General features: G+C 36.9%; 1 protein-coding gene across 1 annotated transcript in view; it reads right to left on the reverse strand.

Moving 5' to 3' along the window:
• CMYA5 (cardiomyopathy associated 5) overlaps positions 1-19,893 on the reverse strand; it is a 202,364-nt gene that overhangs the window by 61,142 nt on the left and 121,329 nt on the right. The window contains exon 7 of the mRNA XM_053701360.1: positions 3,678-3,827. Coding sequence (XP_053557335.1) covers positions 3,678-3,827 — 150 coding nt within the window. The remainder of the gene's footprint in view (positions 1-3,677; positions 3,828-19,893) is intronic.

The raw sequence follows: 19,893 nt of genomic DNA on the forward strand, positions 1-19,893 counted from the left end.
ACAAGGCAATAACACCTACATTGATTTTAAAATAAGCAGTAGATGTTTTCCAGGCAAATCTATTTTTTCTCAAATTTTCCGGTCCCCTGTATCATGTGACACACATCAGCCAATCAAGGACTAGTATACGTATACCATGTGAGCTTGTGCACATGCTCAGTAGGAGCTTGTTCCTCAGAAAGTGTGCATATAAAAAGACTGTACAAAATTTGATAAAGTAAATTGGAAAGTGTCTTAAAACTGCATATTCTTTCTAAATCATAACTTGTGTCCCTTTAATTAGGAATGCGTTAATGTTAAAAAATGACAGTTTAATGTTAAAATAAAAGGTACTATTGATAATTTGTCTCGTTATATTACATATTCCTCAAGAATGAGAATAAATAAAATGTTTTTATTGTACTGAAAAGTGACAGGAAACCCCAATTTTGTCCCATAATTTGGATAGAACATACAATTTTAAACAACTTTCCAATTTACTTCTATTATCAAATTTGCTTCATTCTCTTGTTATCCTTTGCTGAAGTAACATCACTGCACTACTGGCAGCTAGATGAACACATCTCGTTAGCCAATCACAAGATACACATGTGTGCATGCACCAGTCAGCAGCTAGCTCCCACTAGTGTAGGATATATGCGTATTCTTTTTCAACAAGGGATACCCAGAGAACGAAAGAACGAAGCACATTTGAAATTTGAAGTGAATTAAAAGTGTTTTAAAATAACATGCTCTATCTGAATCATGCAAGTTAAATTTGAACTTTCCTGTCCCTTTAATTTTGCTCTAGTGAATTTAACCCTATGCTTGGAAATGTCCATTGAATGAAAAACTCTTAAATAAGAAAATGTTTTTCCCTTGATTTGAATTTTACATTCAAACCTTTTATCATCATTCAAATAAAGGGGACATCAGAAGTAGAACAATTCATTTTTGTAATGTATAAAAAGTGTGATGTGTACCACATGTTCCCCCTTAAATGTTAAATGCACTCATTGTTAATTTTTCCCACATTTACGGTAATTTACATTTGCTTCTCCACTGACCCTAACGAGGCTGATATTTTTCTGAAATGATATGTAGTGATTGACTAAAATGATGTGTGAGCTTATTGATATTTAGTCTCTGATTGATCATAACACAACATTTTTTTAATGAGGATATTTGTGTATTACTTTAGAGTTGTTATGCCCCTTTAATTAATGTTATCCACAATATTAAAGAAAATACAGTCTGTGTGTTGTACATAATGTAAGAAGGAGCTGCAAAACACAAGTAAGGGTCATTAACAAACACTACAAGAGATAGGAAAGGTGATGCAATAACACACAGCTCTGGATAACTACCTTATAGCCCACATGCTTTATCATTTATAAAAGAAAAAATACAATTTTAGTAGAAATTTGAATGTTTGAGAATGGTTTCATCTGGTATAATGTGATGGAGCATAATTATGCTGTAGCCATTTTAAATGCATAAGTTATACGTTAATTGCCACAGGCAAATAAATCAAACCACATAACCATTCAACCTTTTCAGACTGGCTCCTCTAAGTAAGGTAAATGGTGAGTGCGGTTTAAAAACTAATTTGAGGAAAAAGGATATTCATTTGTTTTAGTGATACTCCCTTCACGTCCCTCTGACATTCGCTGTACTCTGAGAGGAATCGGGCTTCAACAATGCTGAGAAGCGCATATCAACGTATAAATCTTAGCACAAACTTACTTCACCACCTCCATAGGAAGCAAAGTTTGTAAAACTGAATTGTGGGTGTGGTGAGGGGTGTATTTATAGGCATTTTGAGGTTTGGGAAACTTTGCCCCTCCTGGTGGGATTGTATATCCCATATGTCACTAGCTCATGGACTCTTGCCAATTACATGAAAGAAATGTTGATACTTGGCTGATATGTCTATAGCAACACAACGGAAATGTCTTCCAATTATAAGGTGTTTACTGCCCCTTTACTTTGCAATATATGCTACATAACTGAGTGAACATTGTAAATACATTTACCAATGTAATGTTAATATACTGTATGTATATTTCATCTTTCTCAGCTCTAACACAGCCAGGAACTAACCCAAAAGCAATCAATTAGAGGGGTGAAACATAATTTACAATGTATTATGTCATGTGACTTCGGCAACCATTAATGTTTGTTTTGCAGTGAGCATTGAAGGAAGTACAGAGACATTGTTGAGGCAGAGTTTTGAGTGGCCATGCAGTGTAGTCTGTTCTGTGGCATAAATCCACTGATTAATAGATAAAGGTTGTTAGAGGCCTGGCATATATAGGGAGAGGGTGCAACCAACTTGGCCTCCACTGGGAATTATTTAACCCCCTCTATATACACATTCAGTTATTACTGCCATCTCATGTGCTTCTCCAATGTTGGATTGCATTTTACTCAATTTGAGTTTTTACTGTGTGCCTTGGTTGAAGTTTTACATTTCTTTGCATATATGAAGATTTTTGTAATATATAGGGCTGCTACTATACCCCTAACTATACTCTCTCTCACATGTGGATTTTAATATATACCATTTACAGAATCTTGTTCAAGCTTTCAAAGGGACATGGTGATCACAATTACATCATAATGAAAACATAGCATGGAATGTTAAAAGGATATGAAACACATTTTTTTTCTTTCATGATTCAGAGAACGAAGAATTGATAATAGGAGTAAATTGAAAGTTGCTTAAAATTGCCCGCTCTATCTGAATCATAAAAGAAAAAAAAATGTAACTTTCCAATTTACTTCTGTTATCAGATTTAATTTATTTGAGAAGTATGTGGTAGCATTATCTACAGAGTTATACTCAGTTGAAAACAGTGCAATATACTGTTGAAAATACCTGAGCCTACCTTTGTAGGCTCTTCAAGAAAGGATACCAAGAGAATGAAGAAAATGTATAGTGAAAAGTTTTTAGTTTTTTTTAATAATAATGTTTATTGAGATTACAAGGGGAGCACATCTAAATAAATCACAATGTACTTGCTTTCTGAATCAAATACACTATCAGATGCAGCAATTTGAGACTTGATTGACCTCTGGTTCATCATAATCCACCCTCAATGCACCAATATAGCAAAGCAAGTATATATACTGGAAGGTGCATCTCTGGAGTCAGAAATAAATACAATCCCTCAGCAGTAATGGGTACAGCTATTGTCATGGTGATAAATCAACCTTGAGGGTATGGAACGCGCTGCTCTGAGTCTATGCACCCAAAAGTAAGGCTCCAGAGTCCATATTACAAATAAACAAACACGTTTTTAATCCCACATCCCTGCTATTGTTTTGTTTATTCATGCTGTATCTAAATCCTGAGGTTATTTTCCTCTTTCATTACCCCTTTAAGTATGAATACTTATTATTTTTTATTTTTGTCATAAATTACATTATTAGGGGATTTACTTGTTTCTGGATACTTCTGTCACACCACCTGCTATTATTGCTATTATTTCAAAGTAAAGCACATTGAAGAAAATAATAATTAAATCCTACATGTTGTTATTCCTAGTCATTGTAAAGATTTAAATGTAATTATGTGGAAACTGACACAGTTTTTTAACTATATTATTTAGTAATTTTACAAGAATACTGTAATTGAGTTGCAAGTAGGAGTTTCAGGTATAACTAAAACCACAGAGCAAATAATGATAACTTACCATTTTCATCACGTTTTCCTTGAGGTTCCTCCATGCAATAGATCTGAAAACAGTCAATAATATCTTCCTCATTCATAGTCCAGTAAACAGCAATTGAATTGCCTGTAGCTGAATTAGGCTCCTGCCGCTTTAATTTTGGCGTGTGAGGAACTGTAACAGGTAAAAAAAATAAAAAATGAAAGATTCCATAATCAATTAGTAAATATTTTTATGGCTGTCACCTAAGATTTATATCCATTGAAACTTATATTTGTAAAATATACAATTTATATACATTTATAAACCCCTATAAATGTTTGGTGATGGTTGGGGTGTTTGTTTTGTATTGTTGTTAGTAAAGTGCTTGGTAAAGCTACCATTCTTATATTAAAAAGGCACCACCTATAAAAAGAAATCTGCTAAGTCACCCATGTAAAAATAACACATTATCAAAGAAAGAAAAAGACAACCAATATTAAGGAAAGTTTAATTAAAACTCGAAGCACATAGATATGTTCTCAAGTCCTTTCAAATGGAATCTCCTTTTCTACCGTCTTTCTCTCAATTTCAGCTGTATGTAATAAACTTAGAGCTTTCTGTGTTCAAATAAATATGAAATTCATATCTAAATAAATACCTACATATAATAAAGATGCATCTAAGTCTATGAATGACAACCCTTAATGGAACAGTTAAAACTACAAGCAGGATTTAAGATGACTGACTTGAAAATGTATACACTTCAAAATGTATTAAAATGTATAGGCAATATAAAAAGATTTATAGTAAACATATAGGAAAAGTAACATATAATAATGTTCTGCTGTGTCGCTATCATTTATTTTTACACATTCTGGAGATCATTGTTTTAAACAATACAGGAATAACTAGGTTATAGTGGAAGGTGACTTCATTGGACATTCCAGAAATCATATAACTAACACGAGTAACTTATTGGTTAAAATGTTATATTTGAATTTACAGAGAGTCCTATGAGTTTGTTTACTATTCTTTAATAATATCTGTGGAAGAAGAAAGGAAGTGCTGGGCTTTTGTTTATGCATATGTAATCAATATAGAGTTCTGTTTTATATGTAACTAGTCTTAAAGCCCGTTCACAGTACAGCGGTCCCACCCCTTGCTCTCTCTCTCCCCCTCTCTTTTGCGCTCTCTCCCCCTCTCTTTTGCTTTGTTCTTTCCCCTCCATTTTGCTCTCTCTCCCCCCTCTCTTCTTCTCTTCCCCCTCTCTTTTGCTCTTTCCTATCTCTTTTTGTCTCTCCCCCTCTCTTTCTATTTCTCTCCCCTCTCTCTTGCGCCAACCGCTTACAGCCACGCCCCACCATGCCAAGCCACACCCGGCCACGCCCACTTTTGCCGCAAACAGCATGTCAGGTAAGGCCAGGTGTGTTTGTCCTTGTGCTGTCTCTACTGCGCATGACAGCTTCGGACAAACACACTTGGTCTTTTATATTATAGGATAGATGAAGACTCTATGAAATAATTATTTGTCTACTTGTGTCATAGATAGTCATTTTTTGCGCACATTCTTTTCTTTTTGCATGGCGGATTAAGGGCTCGTTTCCATTTCGTCATTAAAAATTTTGGATGCAGTCACTGTTTTTGTGTAGGTATAAGTTAATGTTATGATAACACTTCCCCCCGACGTCAGATTCCTTGAAAATCGCATCATAACAAGTTTGTTGCTATGGTAACCCAGCCTTACGCTATATAATTTACATATAACGCCTGCATTCCTTATCTGTGATCACCTTGAGAGAGAAACAAAAACAATGAAATTAAATGTATTAATATATGTAATATAGTTAAAGGGACATGAACCCAAATTATATCTTTCATGATTCAGATAGAGAATAAAATTTTAAACAACTTTCTAATTTGCTTCTATTATCTAATTTGTTTCATTCTCTTGGTATAATTTGTTGAAGGAGCAGCAATGCACTCATGGGTGAGCCAATCACGATCAATATATATATATGCAGCTACCAATCAACAGCTACAACCTAGGTTATCTGCTGCTCCTAAACTTTCCTAAAAAAAGCTTTTTCAGCAAAGCATAATAAGAGAAGGGAGCAAATTAAATAATAGAAGTAAATTGGAAAGCTGTTTAAAAATGTATTATCTATCTGAATCATGAAAGAAATTTTTTTCTCAAAGGAAAAGAGACATCAAAAAGCTTTTTTTCCTGTTTTACACCAAGTTGAGCATGGCAAAAAGCAAGACACTTTATCGACAACTCCCGACAGTATTTTAACTTTTTGAACGTTCAGTGGAAACCTGGTGTAATTTAGCACTTTTTGGCTTCCATTACTTTCTTTGGGACACGTAATTTCTTTCGCCAGCTGGACCTCGGCTACCGGTAATTGTGTAAAACCCACCATCAGGAACTGTTGAAAAGCGTAATGGCTTCTGACAGTATTTATTTTGTTTTACGATCTCACGCAAAACCATTTACGGTTCAAAGAAACAAGCCCTTAGTCTCTACAGACACATAACCAGTTTTTGACTCTGTGTTATTTTTTTGTGTAACGTTATCATTCATTTCCATAAACTTTGTAAAATATTTACTTGGTAGGAGGACTGGACATATAAGATTCTAGGGCAGACAAATTATTCAATTTGACTGTAAATTTTCAACCCAGACATAACGTTTTAAAAATCTATGAAATTACTCCAGTTTAACTTTTTTTTTTACTGCTAATAATTGTATTTGAATATTAGTATAGTACTGTTTAGTAACTAAATGAATGCCTAAATATTTTAGTGTTTTGGATTTCCAGAAAAAGATTACGTTTACAACTTGCTAGTATATTGATTGTGATCATGAACATAAGCACTGGGCAACTAGATAGTTCTGTTAGAAAAATGTTACTGTGAAAAGTAATGTAATGGCAGCAGGGAGCTTTTTATACCATAGACGTAAAAAGCACACATTGGGGAACAGCGATCAATACTAAAACATTGGAAACAGGCACAGAATATTTGCAAAGTGGATGATATTAATTCTATCTTTAGGCAACTGCTGAACAGACAGAAAAAAAAATATTTATATTATTTTCTTTTTCCCCCAATACATAATTATATTTATTTCAAATAAAGTTACATCACTTAAAATAGTGTTCAAATTATGGGTCTGGACTATAACAAGAAAATAAACATTTTTTAATGGTTCTTTAAAATACTGAGGTTTTTCAAGCTATTTTTAACACAGAATTTTGCAAATATGGAAAAAGTATTTACCGGAGACCTTAATCTGTTGGGGCATTATTTTTATAGATATCTAATACCTACTATAATAGTTTGCAATTCTTTGCAAGCCAGTCTTCCAATATGTTTAAAGTAAATGTATGCGATGCTGTTCAAAAAAATAAAAATAAAGCTCTAGCATCCACAAGGCATTATTTCAGGGAGTAAGTTTTCAGTTTTGTGAGCAGTTCTAGAGGATATATATCCAGGAGGATATAAATAAACTGGAATCTGTTCAAAGGAGGTCATCTAATATGATTCTTAGAGGCCTATTTATCAAGCCGTCAACCGCAAATACGCTGGAATTCCGCAGCGTAATTGTGGCGAGCCTGATTCGCCCTAGTTATCAAACCCTACAGACCGGCAAAAGTTGAAATTTGTGAAATAACATACGATCCGCCGGTCTCAATCCGACACAGATCGATGTTTACGTCATTACAGATGTTCCGAATACAAATTCGGCACTATCTGACAACTTTTGCAAGTTAACAAATTTCTAACAGGTACGCTCGCCACTATTCCGGCCCAGCGTAACTGGTTTTCAATCCTCAACCCTGGAGGCCGCGGATGCCATAGGAATCAATGGGAGTCTGAAAGCAGCGAAAGCTCATGTTCGCTACTGCCCGATATCCCATTGATTTATATGGTAAAATAAAAGTTATGTTTACACCTAACACCCTAACATAACCCCAGAGTCAAAACACCCCTAATCTGCCGCCCCGACAGCGCCACAACCTACATAATGTTATTAACCCTATCCCACCGCTCCCCGACACCGCCGCAACTAAATAAATATATTATCCCCTATCCCGCCGCTCCCCGACAACACTGCAATCTAAATAAAGTTATTAACCCCTATCCCTCCACTCCTGGAGCCAACTGCAACGAAATAAATGTATTAACACCTATCCTGCCGCTCCCGGAGCCCACCACAACTAACTAAATGTATTAACCCCTAAACCCCTGGCCTCCCACATCACTACCACTTACTAAACCTATTAACACCTAAACCGCCAGACCCCCACATCGCCATAAACTAAATTCAGCTATTAACCCCTAAACCTAACAACCCGCTAACTTTAAATTAAATATTAACTCATCCCTATCTTATAATAAATTTAAACTTACCTTTAGAATTACATTAAACTTCGTGCTTACATTACGGGATTTCCCCAAAAACTCAAACAGCTAGATCCCATATATTCTTGATCTCTGAGATCTCCCTGTACTATCATTTGATGCTGTCATTTACTTGACCTATACATCACACCAGACATCAATATTCTAGAATCTTAAGGTTCTGACACTCTAGATCTATACCCTGAAATTAGCTAGTTGAGAAGCATTTCCAACCCCGCTCTTCAGATAACCAAAATACGTCCCCTTACATTTTTAATAATCCTACGAGACACCATATGTTTTTTTATTTTTTTATTTACTCTTTTACATTGGCCCCTCGGGAGACAGGCTCCCATATTTTTATAAACCCTCCTCTAATTTAGATAAACCTGATATTCCCAAGGACTAGTAGGCCTAGTCTCCCTCCTGCATTCCCCTCCCTCCTCAACTCCCCTTCTATTCCTGTTTACCATAAGAACTATACATATCTACCTCACTAAAAAACCCCATCTCGACTTGTACTAAAATCTGTACACTACCACCCGAAATTTCCCTTCCCCAATTTTGTACCCCTATGAGCTTACCTTGTAAGCAAAAGGAAACTATATCCTGTAGAAGTTCTATTTTATATTTTTCATGTATATCTAATTGCCTATTTGGCACTTTTCTTTTTTTTTCTTTGTGTCCACTTGATGATGGCTAATTCTATATTATTTTGAGGGACACATTTTCATAATTATGTGGATAATATGATATACCATATGAAAATGTTACATATGTTTGACACCAACAATTCTATCCTTTATTATGTATAATGTTGTTATATATACTGCTGGTCTTATATATAATCTCATGTGATATAATAATTGTTATCTATTCTATAAATATAAAAAATAAGGTTCATCATTTGAGACCCATGAGTGGTCTCCTTCGGTCTCAGTTTACCAACTATAACGACACATTATGTATATAGTTTGGGGGTCCAAGAGAGACCTCATATAAAATGGAGTTGGTATACAGATTGTATGGCAAATATTTTCTTATACAAAGAATGTAAAAGTCATAAATTCATGTTTTATATACATATATATATATATCCGGACATGTATCAGATTGTAGTCATGTAACCATTTATTACTGTATTGTTTAATATGTGCTGACATTTAATATTTGTAAGACTTGAACTGAACCTCAATAAAAACTATTTAAAAAAAAAAAAAGAATTACATTAAACTATATTAAACTACTAATTAACCTACAATAACTATTATACTAAAATTACATTAAATTACATTAAACTATATTAAACTATTTATTAACCTACCCTAACTATTATACTACAATTACATTAAACTATGTTAAACTAATAATTAATCTACCCTAACTATTATACTAAAATTACATTAAACTAACAATTAAATTAACTATATTGTATATTTAAAATCCTAACCCTACTCAAGTTATTTAAATCTACAATAAAGAATTACTAAGTTACACAAAATAAACAATAAATTATCAAATATTTAAACTAATTACACCTAATCTAATAGCCCTATTAAAATAAAAAAGCCCCCCCAAAATAAAAAAAACCCTAGCCTGCGCTAAACTACCAATGGCCCTTAAAAGGGCCTTTTGCGGGGCAATGCCCCAAAGAAATCAGCTCTTTTACCTGTAAAAAAAAATACAAACACCCCCCAACAGTAAAACCCACCACCCACACAAACAACCCCCCCCAAATAAAAACCTATTTAAAAAACCTAAGCTCCCCATTGCCCTGAAAAGGGCATTTGGATGGGCATTACCCTTGAAAGGGCATTTAGCTCTTTTTACGCCCAAAACCCTAATCTAAAATTAAAACCCACCCAATAAACCCTTAAAAAACTAACACTAACCCCCGGAGATCAACTTACAGTTTTTGAAGACCCGACATCCATCCTCAACTAAGCGGCAGAAGTCCTCAGCGAAGCCGGCAGAAGTCTTCATCCAAGAGGGTCGAAGTCTTCATCCAAGTGGGCCGAAGTCTTCATCCAACCGGGCAGAAGTCTTCATTCAGACGGCATCTTCTATCTTCATTCATCCGGCGCGGTGCATCCTCTTCTGATGATGACGTCTTCTGAACAATGAAGGTTCCTTTAAATGACGTCATCCAATAGAATGCGAGCTCAATCCTATTGGCTGATTGGATCAGCCAATAGGATGAAAGCTCAATCCTATTGGCTGATTGCAACAGCCAATAGGATTTTTTCAACCTTAACTCCTATTGGCTGATAGAATTCTATCAGCCAATCGGAATTCAAAGGAATGCCATCTTGGATGACGTCATTTAAAGGAAATTTCATTGTTCAGAAGACGTCATCAGAAGAGGATGCTCCGTGCTGGATGTCTTGAAGATGGAGCCGGTCCGTGCTGGATGGATGAAGATAGAAGATGCCGTCTGAGGACTTCTGCAGCTTCGTTGAGGATGGATGTCGGGTCTTCAGAAACTGTAAGTGGATCTTCGGGGGTTAGTGTTAGGTTTTTTTAAGGGTTTATTGGGTGAGTTTTAATTTTAGATTAGGGTTTTGGGTGGAAAAAGAGCTAAATGCCCTTTTAAGGGCAATGCCCATCCAAATGCCCTTTTCAGGGCAATGGGGAGCTTAGGTTTTTTTAGATAGGTTTTTATTTCAGGGGGTTGGTTGTGTGGGTGGTGGGTTTTACTGTTGGGGGGTGTTTGTAATTTTTTTTACAGGTAAAAGAGCTGATTTCTTTGGGGCAATGCCCCGCAAAAGGCCCTTTTAAGGGCCATTGGTAGTTTAGTGTAGGCTAGGGTTTTTTTATTTTGGGGGGGCTTTTTTATTTTCATAGGGCTATTCGATTAGGTGTAATTAGTTTAAATATTTGATAATTTATTTTTTATTTTGTGTAACTTAGTGTTAGTTTGTTTTTGTAACTTACACCTAGATTTGGAGTTTGGCGTTAGCCGTGAAAACCAGCGTTAGAGGCTCCTAACGCTGGTTTTAGGCTACCGCCGGTATTTGAAGTCACTCAAAATAGGGTCTAACGCTCACTTTTCAGCCGCGACTTTTCCATACCGCAGATCCCCTTACGTAAATTGCGTATCCTATCTTTTCAATGGGATCTTTATAACTCCGGTATTTAGAGTCGTTTCTGAAGTGAGCGTTAGACATCTAACGACAAAACTCCAGCCGCAGGAAAAAAGTCAGTAGTTAAGAGCTTTCTGGGCTAACGCCGGTTCGGAACAGCCAATAGAATGCGAGCTCAATCTGATTGGCTGATTGGATCAGCCAATCGGATTGAACTTGATTCTGATTGGCTGATTCCATCAGCCAATCAGAATATTCCTACCTTAATTCCGATTGGCTGATAGAATCCTATCAGCCAATCGGAATTCGAGGGACGCCATCTTGGATGACGTCATTTAAAGGAACCGTCATTCTTCGTTCAGTCGTCGGCCAGGATGGATGTTCCGCGGTCGAGGTCTTCAGGATGCTGCCGCTTCACTCCGGATGGATGCCGCTTGGATGAAGACTTCAATCGGATGGAAGACCTCTTCTGCCCCGCTTGGATGAAGACTTCAGCGGGATCATGGACCTCTTCAGCCCCCCGCTTGGGCTTGGATCAGGACATCGGAGGAGCTCTTCTGGACGGATCTGTGTGATACCCGGTGAGGTGAAGACAAGGTAGGATGATCTTCAGGGGCTTAGTGTTAGGTTTATTTAAGGGGGGTTTGGGTTAGATTAGGGGTATGTGGGTGGTGGTTTGTAATGTTGGGGGGCTTGGGTATTGTATGTTTTTTTTTACAGGCAAAAGAGCTGTATTTCTTGGGGCATGCCCCGCAAAGGGCCCTGTTCAGGGCTGGTAAGGTAAAAGAGCTTTGAACTTTAGTAATTTAGAATAGGGTAGGGCATTTTTTTATTTTCGGGGGCTTTGTTATTTTATTAGGGGGCTTAGAGTAGGTGTAATTAGTTTAAAATTGTTGTAATATTTTTCTTATGTTTGTAAATATTTTTTTATTTTTTGTAACTTAGTTCTTTTTTATTTTTTGTACTTTAGCTAGTTTATTTAATTGTATTTATTTGTAGCAATTGTATTTAATTAATTTATTGATAGTGTAGTGTTAGGTTAATTGTAGGTAATTGTAGGTAGTTTATTTAATTAATTTATTGATAGTCTAGTGTTAGGTTTAATTGTAACTTAGGTTAGGATTTCTTTTACAGGTAAATTTGTAATTATTTTAACTATTTTAGCTATTAAATAGTTCTTAACTATTTAATAGCTATTGTACCTGGTTAAAATAAATACAAAGTTACCTGTAAAATAAATATTAATCCTAAAATAGCTATAATATAATTATAATTTATATTGTAGCTATATTAGGATTTATTTTACAGGTAAGTATTTAGCTTTAAATAGGAATAATTTATTTAATAAGAGTTAATTAATTTCGTTAGATTTAAATTATATTTAACTTAGGGGGGTGTTAGTGTTAGGGTTAGACTTAGCTTTAGGGGTTAATACATTTATTAGAGTAGCGGTGAGCTCCAGTCGGCAGATTAGGGGTTAATAATTGAAGTTAGGTGTCGGCGATGTTAGGGAGGGCAGATTAGGGGTTAATACTATTTATTATAGGGTTAGTGAGGCGGATTAGGGGTTAATAACTTTATTATAGTAGCGCTCAGGTCAGCTCGGCAGATTAGGGGTTAATAAGTGTAGGCGATGTTGAGGGGGGCAGATTAGGGGTTAATAAATATAATATAGGGGTCGGCGGTGTTAGGGGCAGCAGATTAGGGGTACATAGGGATAATGTAAGTAGCGGCGGTTTACAGAGCGGCAGATTAGGGGTTAAAAATAAAATGCAGGTGTCAGCGATAGCGGGGGCGGCAGATTAGGGGTTAATAAGTGTAAGGTTAGGGGTGTTTAGACTCGGGGTACATGTTAGGGTGTTAGGTGCAGACGTAGGAAGTGTTTCCCCATAGCAAACAATGGGGCTGCGTAAAGAGCTGAACGCGGCTTTTTTGCAGGTGTTAGGTTTTTTTTCAGCTCAAACAGCCCCATTGTTTCCTATGGGGGAATCGTGCACGAGCACGTTTTTGAGGCTGGCCGCTTGCGTAAGCAACTCTGGTATTGAGAGTTGAAGCTGCGTTAAAAATGCTCTACGCTCCTTTTTTGGAGCCTAACGCAGCCTTTATGTGGACTCTCAATACCAGAGTTATTTTTATGGTGCGGCCAGAAAAAAGCCGGCGTTAGTTTTTCGGGTCGTTACCGACAAAACTCCAAATCTAGCGGTTAGTGTTTTTTATTTTTTGTAACTTAGTAATTCTTTATTGTAGATTTAAATAACTTGAGTAGGGTTAGGTTTTTAAATATATAATATAGTTCATTTAATTTTTAGTTTAATGTAATTTTAGTATAATAGTTAGGGTAGATTAATTATTAGTTTAATATAGTTTAATGTAATTGTAGTATAATAGTTAGGGTAGATTAATTATTAGTTTAATATAGTTTAATGTAATTGTAGGATAATAGTTAGTGTAGGTTAATTAGTAGTTTAATATAGTTTATTTTAATTCTACAGGTAAGTTTAAATTTATTATAAGATAGGGATGAGTTAATATTTAATGTAAAGTTAGCGGGTTGTTAAGTTTAGGGGTTAATAGCTGAATTTAGTTTATGGGGATGTGGGTGTCTGGCGGTTTAGGGGTTAAGTAAGTGGTAGTGATGTGGGAGGACAGGGGTTTAGGGGTTAATACATTTATTTAGTTGCGGTGGGCTCCGGGAGTGGGGGGATAGGGGTTAATAACTTTATTAGAGTTGTGGTGGGCTCCGGGAGCGGCGGTTTAGGGGTTAATAACTTTAGTTGCGGTGGGCTCCGGGAGCGGCGGGATAGGGGTTAATAACTTTATTTAGTTGCGGTGGGCTCCGGGAGCAGCGGGATAGGGGTTAATAACTTTATTAGAGTTGCGGTGGGCTCCAGGAGCAGCGGGATGGGGGTTAATAACTCTATTTAGTTGCGGCGGGGTCCGGGAGCGGCGGGATAGGGGTTAAACATTTTAGTATAGTGGCGGTGTATAGTGACAGGGTATAAATAATGTTGGGAAAAAGTCGAATAGCAGCGAGATCGATGACTGTTAGTTAACAACAGTCCGCTGCTCATCGCCCCGCGAGCGTATTGGTGCCAGCGAATGCAGCACAGTTGACAGCTTGATAAATAGACCTCATGGTCTAAAAAAGAAAAAGAAAGGATGAATGACCTAAACATATATATCTTAGTGGAGAGACGGTAAAGATGTGATATTAATCTTTTAAGTATATTAAGGAGCTTAAAGCGACACTAAACCCAAAGTTTTTTTTTCATTATTCAGATAGAGAATACAATTTTAAACAACATTAGAGTTTACTTCTATTATCTAATTTGCTTCATTTTTTAGATATCCTTTGTTGAAGAAATAGCAATGCACATGGGTGAGCCAATCACAGGAGGCATCTTTGTGCAGCCACCAATAAGCAGCTACTAAGCCTATCTAGATTTGCTTTTCAGCAAATAATATCAAGAGAATAAAGCAAATTAGAGAATAGAAGTAAATTAGGAAGTTGTTTAAAATTGCATGCTCTTTCTAAATCATGAAAGAAAAAAAATGTGTTTTATGTCCCTTTAATAAAGTTGAGGGTCTAAGTATTCTGTTTACAAAAAGAACAAATCTAGAACAGGGGGTCATGATCTTAAGTTGAAGGGTCGCAGGTGTAACAGTAATTTGCAGAAGCACTTCTTCATAGAAAGGGTGGTCGATTCAAGAAATAAACTTCCAGCAGAGGTGGTAAAGACAAACACTGTTGGGGACTTCATGAATGCCTCTGATACGCATAAGGCTATCCTACAAACTAATTAAGTGTATGCTTTATAGGAAATGGGGCAGACTTTTTGTGCCCATGGTATTTATAAGCCACCAAATTCTATGTTTCTATGTTATGAGGCTCTAAAGTCCACAATGATGATCAGGGAGCATAGCAGCCTCTGAAGATGTACAGCAGGAATACACCAATCAGAAGCTTGCAAGACTCTTAACTTGCCACTTCACGCATGCCCCTATGATGGTTTAAGCACAGCAGTAGCTCACAATCAGTAGTGACGGCTATTACTTTCTATGGGAGTTGCTATAACATAAAAACATCAGAATCCTATGACTGTTAATAAAATGTGCAGTAGTTCACATCTCCACTTTGTCTTTGTAAGTCCTGTAACAAATTGTACAACTGCTTTAAGGTCCAACAAAGACAAACGTGTCTGCTTTAGATAAACAGTTTGTATGGCGTTTTCTCTAACAAGAAAAAAAAACAGAATTAAACCTGATGCAGTTAGACTTTAACTGTAGCAAATACCTTCCCTTATACAAATATAGGGCTAGATCACAATTGGTGTGGTATTTTTTTTCTGCGATCGTGAAAACTCAGCTACAATTAAGCTCTTTGCGCTAGTCGGGTTGCGTTTGTATTACAAGTTCCGAATAGTGTGAAAAACCTAATTTAATTTTGCATGTATTCCCCCATAAAAATCAATGGAGAAAAAAAACCTACCACCGAGATTGCACAAAAAACATTGCATTTTCCCATTCCCCTTAGAAGTCAATGGAGAGAAAAAAAAGTTAAAAAAATACTAACACCCATTGCACAAAAAACAGCATATTCACATTAGCAAATGTAAAAACATAATTTATGTAAGAACTTACCTGATAAATTAATTTCTTTCATATTAGCAAGAGTCCATGAGCTAGTGACGTATGGGATATACATTCCTACCAGGAGGGGCAAACCTCAAAATGCCTATAAATACACCCCTCACCGCACCCACAAATCAGTTTAACGAATAGCCAAGAAGTGGGGTGAAGTGTGAAAAGCATAAAAAATAAGGAATTGGAATAATTGTGCTTTATACAAAAAAATCATAACCACCACAAAAAAAGGGTGGGCCTCATGGACTCTTGCTAATATGAAAGAAATGAATTTATCAGGTAAGTTCTTACATAAATTATGTTTTCTTTCATGTAATTAGCAAGAGTCCATGAGCTAGTGACGTATGGGATAATGACTACCCAAGATGTGGATCTTTCCACGCAAGAGTCACTAGAGAGGGAGGGATAAAATAAAGACAGCCAATTCCGCTGAAAAATAATCCACACCCAAAATAAAGTTTAAATTATAAACAGAAGATTCAAACTGAAACAGCTGCCTGAAGTACTTTTCTACCAAAAACAGCTTCAGAAGAAGAAAACACATCAAAATGGTAGAATTTAGTAAAAGTATGCAAAGAAGACCAAGTTGCTGCTTTGCAAATCTGATCAACCGAAGCTTCATTCCTAAACGCCCAGGAAGTAGAAACTGACCTAGTAGAATGAGCTGTAATCCTTTGAGGCAGAGTTTTACCCGACTCGACATAAGCATGATGAATTAAAGATTTCAACCAAGATGCCAAAGAAATGGCAGAGGCCTTCTGACCTTTCCTAGAATCGGAAAAGATAACAAATAGACTAGAAGTCTTTCGGGAATTCTTAGTAGCTTCAACATAATATTTCAAACCTCTAACAACATCCAAAGAATGCAATGATCTCTCCTTAGAATTCTTAGGATTAGGACACAATGAAGGAACCACAATTTCTCTACTAATGTTGTTAGAATTCACAACCTTAAGTAAAAATTTAAAAGAAGTTCGCAACACCGCCTTATCCTGATGAAAAATCAGAAAAGGAGACTCACAAAAAAGAGCAGATAATTCAGAAACTCGTCTGGCAGAAGAGATAGCCAAAAGGAACAAAACTTTCCAAGAAAGTAATTTGATGTCCAACGAATGCATAGGTTCAAACGGAGGAGCTTGAAAAGCCCCCAGAACCAAATTCAAACTCCAAGGAGGAGAAATTGACTTAATGACAGGTTTTATATGAACCAAAGCTTGTACAAAACAATGAATATCAGGAAGATTAGCAATCTTTCTGTGAAAAAGAACAGAAAGAGCAGAGATTTGTCCTTTCAAGGAACTTGCAGACAAACCTTTATCCAAACCATCCTGAAGAAATTGTAAAATTCTCGGAATTCTAAAAGAATGCCAGGAAAAATGATGAGAAAGACACCAAGAAATATAAGTCTTCCAGACTCTATAATATATCTCCCTAGATACAGATTTACGAGCCTGTAACATAGTATTAATCACAGAGTCAGAGAAACCTCTTTGACTAAGAATCAAGCGTTCAATCTCCATACCTTTAAATTTAAGGATTTGAGATCCTGATGGAAAAAAGGACCTTGCGACAAAAGGTCTGGTCTTAACGGAAGAGTCCACGGTTGGCAAGAGGCCATCCGGACAAGATCCGCATACCAAAACCTGTGAGGCCATGCTGGAGCTACCAGCAGAACAAACGAGCATTCCTTCAGAATCTTGGAGATTACTCTTGGAAGAAGAACTAGAGGCGGAAAGATATAGGCAGGATGATACTTCCAAGGAAGTGACAATGCATCCACTGCTTCCGCTTGAGGATCCCTGGATCTGGACAGATACCTGGGAAGTTTCTTGTTTAGATGAGAGGCCATCAGATCTATTTCTGGAAGTCCCCACATTTGAACAATCTGAAGAAATACCTCTGGGTGAAGAGACCATTCGCCCGGATGTAACGTTTGGCGGCTGAGATAGTCCGCTTCCCAATTGTCTATACCTGGGATATGAACCGCAGAAACTAGACAGGAGCTGGATTCCGCCCATACCAGAATTCGAGATACTTCCTTCATAGCCAGAGGACTGTGGGTCCCTCCTTGATGATTGATGTATGCCACAGTTGTGACATTGTCTGTCTGAAAACAAATGAACGATTCTCTCTTTAGAAGAGGCCATGACTGAAGAGCTCTGAAAATTGCACGGAGTTCCAAAATATTGATCGGTAATCTCACCTCCTGAGATTCCCAAACCCCTTGTGCTGTCAGAGACCCCCAAACAGCTCCCCAACCTGTCAGACTTGCATCTGTTGAAATTACAGTCCAGGTCGGAAGAACAAAAGAAGCCCCCTGAACTAAACGATGGTGATCTGTCCACCACATCAGAGAGTGTCGTACAATCGGTGTTAAAGATATTAATTGAGATATCTTTGTGTAATCCCTGCACCACTGGTTCAGCATACAGAGCTGAAGAGGTCGCATGTGAAAACGAGCAAAGGGGATCGCGTCCGATGCTGCAGTCATAAGACCTAGAATTTCCATGCATAAAGCTACCGAAGGGAATGATTGTGACTGAAGGTTTCGACAAGCTGATATCAACTTTAGACGTCTCTTGTCTGTCAAAGATAGAGTCATGGACACTGAATCTATCTGAAAACCTAAAAAGGTTACCCTTGTCTGAGGAATCAATGAACTTTTTGGTAAATTGATCCTCCAACCATGATCTTGAAGAAACAACACAAGTCGATTCGTATGAGATTCTGCTAAATGTGAAGACTGAGCAAGTACCAAGATATCGTCCAAATAAGGAAATACCACAATACCCTGTTCTCTGATTACAGACAGAAGGGCACCGAGAACCTTTGTAAAAATTCTTGGGGCTGTAGCTAGGCCAAACGGTAGAGCCACAAACTGGTAATGCTTGTCTAGGAAAGAGAATCTCAGAAACTGATAGTGATCTGGATGAATCGGAATATGCAGATATGCATCCTGTAAATCTATTGTGGACATATAATGCTCTTGCTGAACAAAAGGCAGGATAGTCCTTACAGTTACCATTTTGAATGTTGGTATCCTTACATAACGATTCAATATATTTAGATCCAGAACTGGTCTGAAGGAATTCTCCTTCTTTGGTACAATGAAAAGATTTGAATAAAACCCCAGCCCCTGTTCCAGAACTGGAACTGGTATAATTACTCCAGCCAACTCTAGATCTGAAACACATTTCAGAAATGCTTGAGCCTTCGCTGGGTTTACTGGGACACGGGAAAGAAAAAATCTCTTTGCAGGAGGCCTTATCTTGAAGCCAATTCTGTACCCTTTTGAAACAATGTTCTGAATCCAGAGATTGTGAACGGAATTGAACCAAATTTCTTTGAAAAAACGTAATCTGCCCCCTACCAGCTGAGCTGGAATGAGGGCCGCACCTTCATGTGGACTTGGGAGCTGGCTTTGGTTTTCTGAAGGGCTTGGATTTATTCCAGACTGGAGATGGTTTCCAAACTGATACCGCTCCTGAGGATGAAGGATCAGGCTTTTGTTCCTTGTTGTGACGAAAGGAACGAAAACGATTATTAGACCTAAATTTACCTTTACATTTTTTATCCTGTGGTAAAAAAGTTCCTTTCCCTCCAGTAACAGTTGAGATAATAGAATCCAACTGAGAACCAAATCATTTATTACCCTGGAAAGAAAGGGAAAGCAGAGTAGACTTAGAAGACATATCAGCATTCCAAGTTTTAAGCCATAAAGCTCTTCTAGCTAAAATAGCTAGAGACATATACCTGACATCAACTCTAATGATATCAAAGATGGCATCACAAATAAAATTATTAGCATGTTGTAGAAGAATAATAATGCTATGAGAATTATGATCTGTTACTTGTTGCGCTAAAGCTTCTAACCAAAAGGTTGAAGCTGCAGCAACATCCGCTAAAGATATAGCAGGTCTAAGAAGATTACCTGAACACAAGTAAGCTTTTCTTAGAAAGGATTCAATGTTCCTATCTAAAGGATCCTTAAAGGAAGTACCATCTGCCGTAGGAATAGTAGTACGCTTAGCAAGAGTAGAGACAGCCCCATCAACCTTAGGGATTTTGTCCCAAAATTCTAATCTGTCAGATGGCACAGGATATAATTGCTTAAAACGTTTAGAAGG

Source organism: Bombina bombina, chromosome 2, assembly GCF_027579735.1.
Source record: "Bombina bombina isolate aBomBom1 chromosome 2, aBomBom1.pri, whole genome shotgun sequence".
Lineage (NCBI taxonomy): Eukaryota > Metazoa > Chordata > Amphibia > Anura > Bombinatoridae > Bombina > Bombina bombina.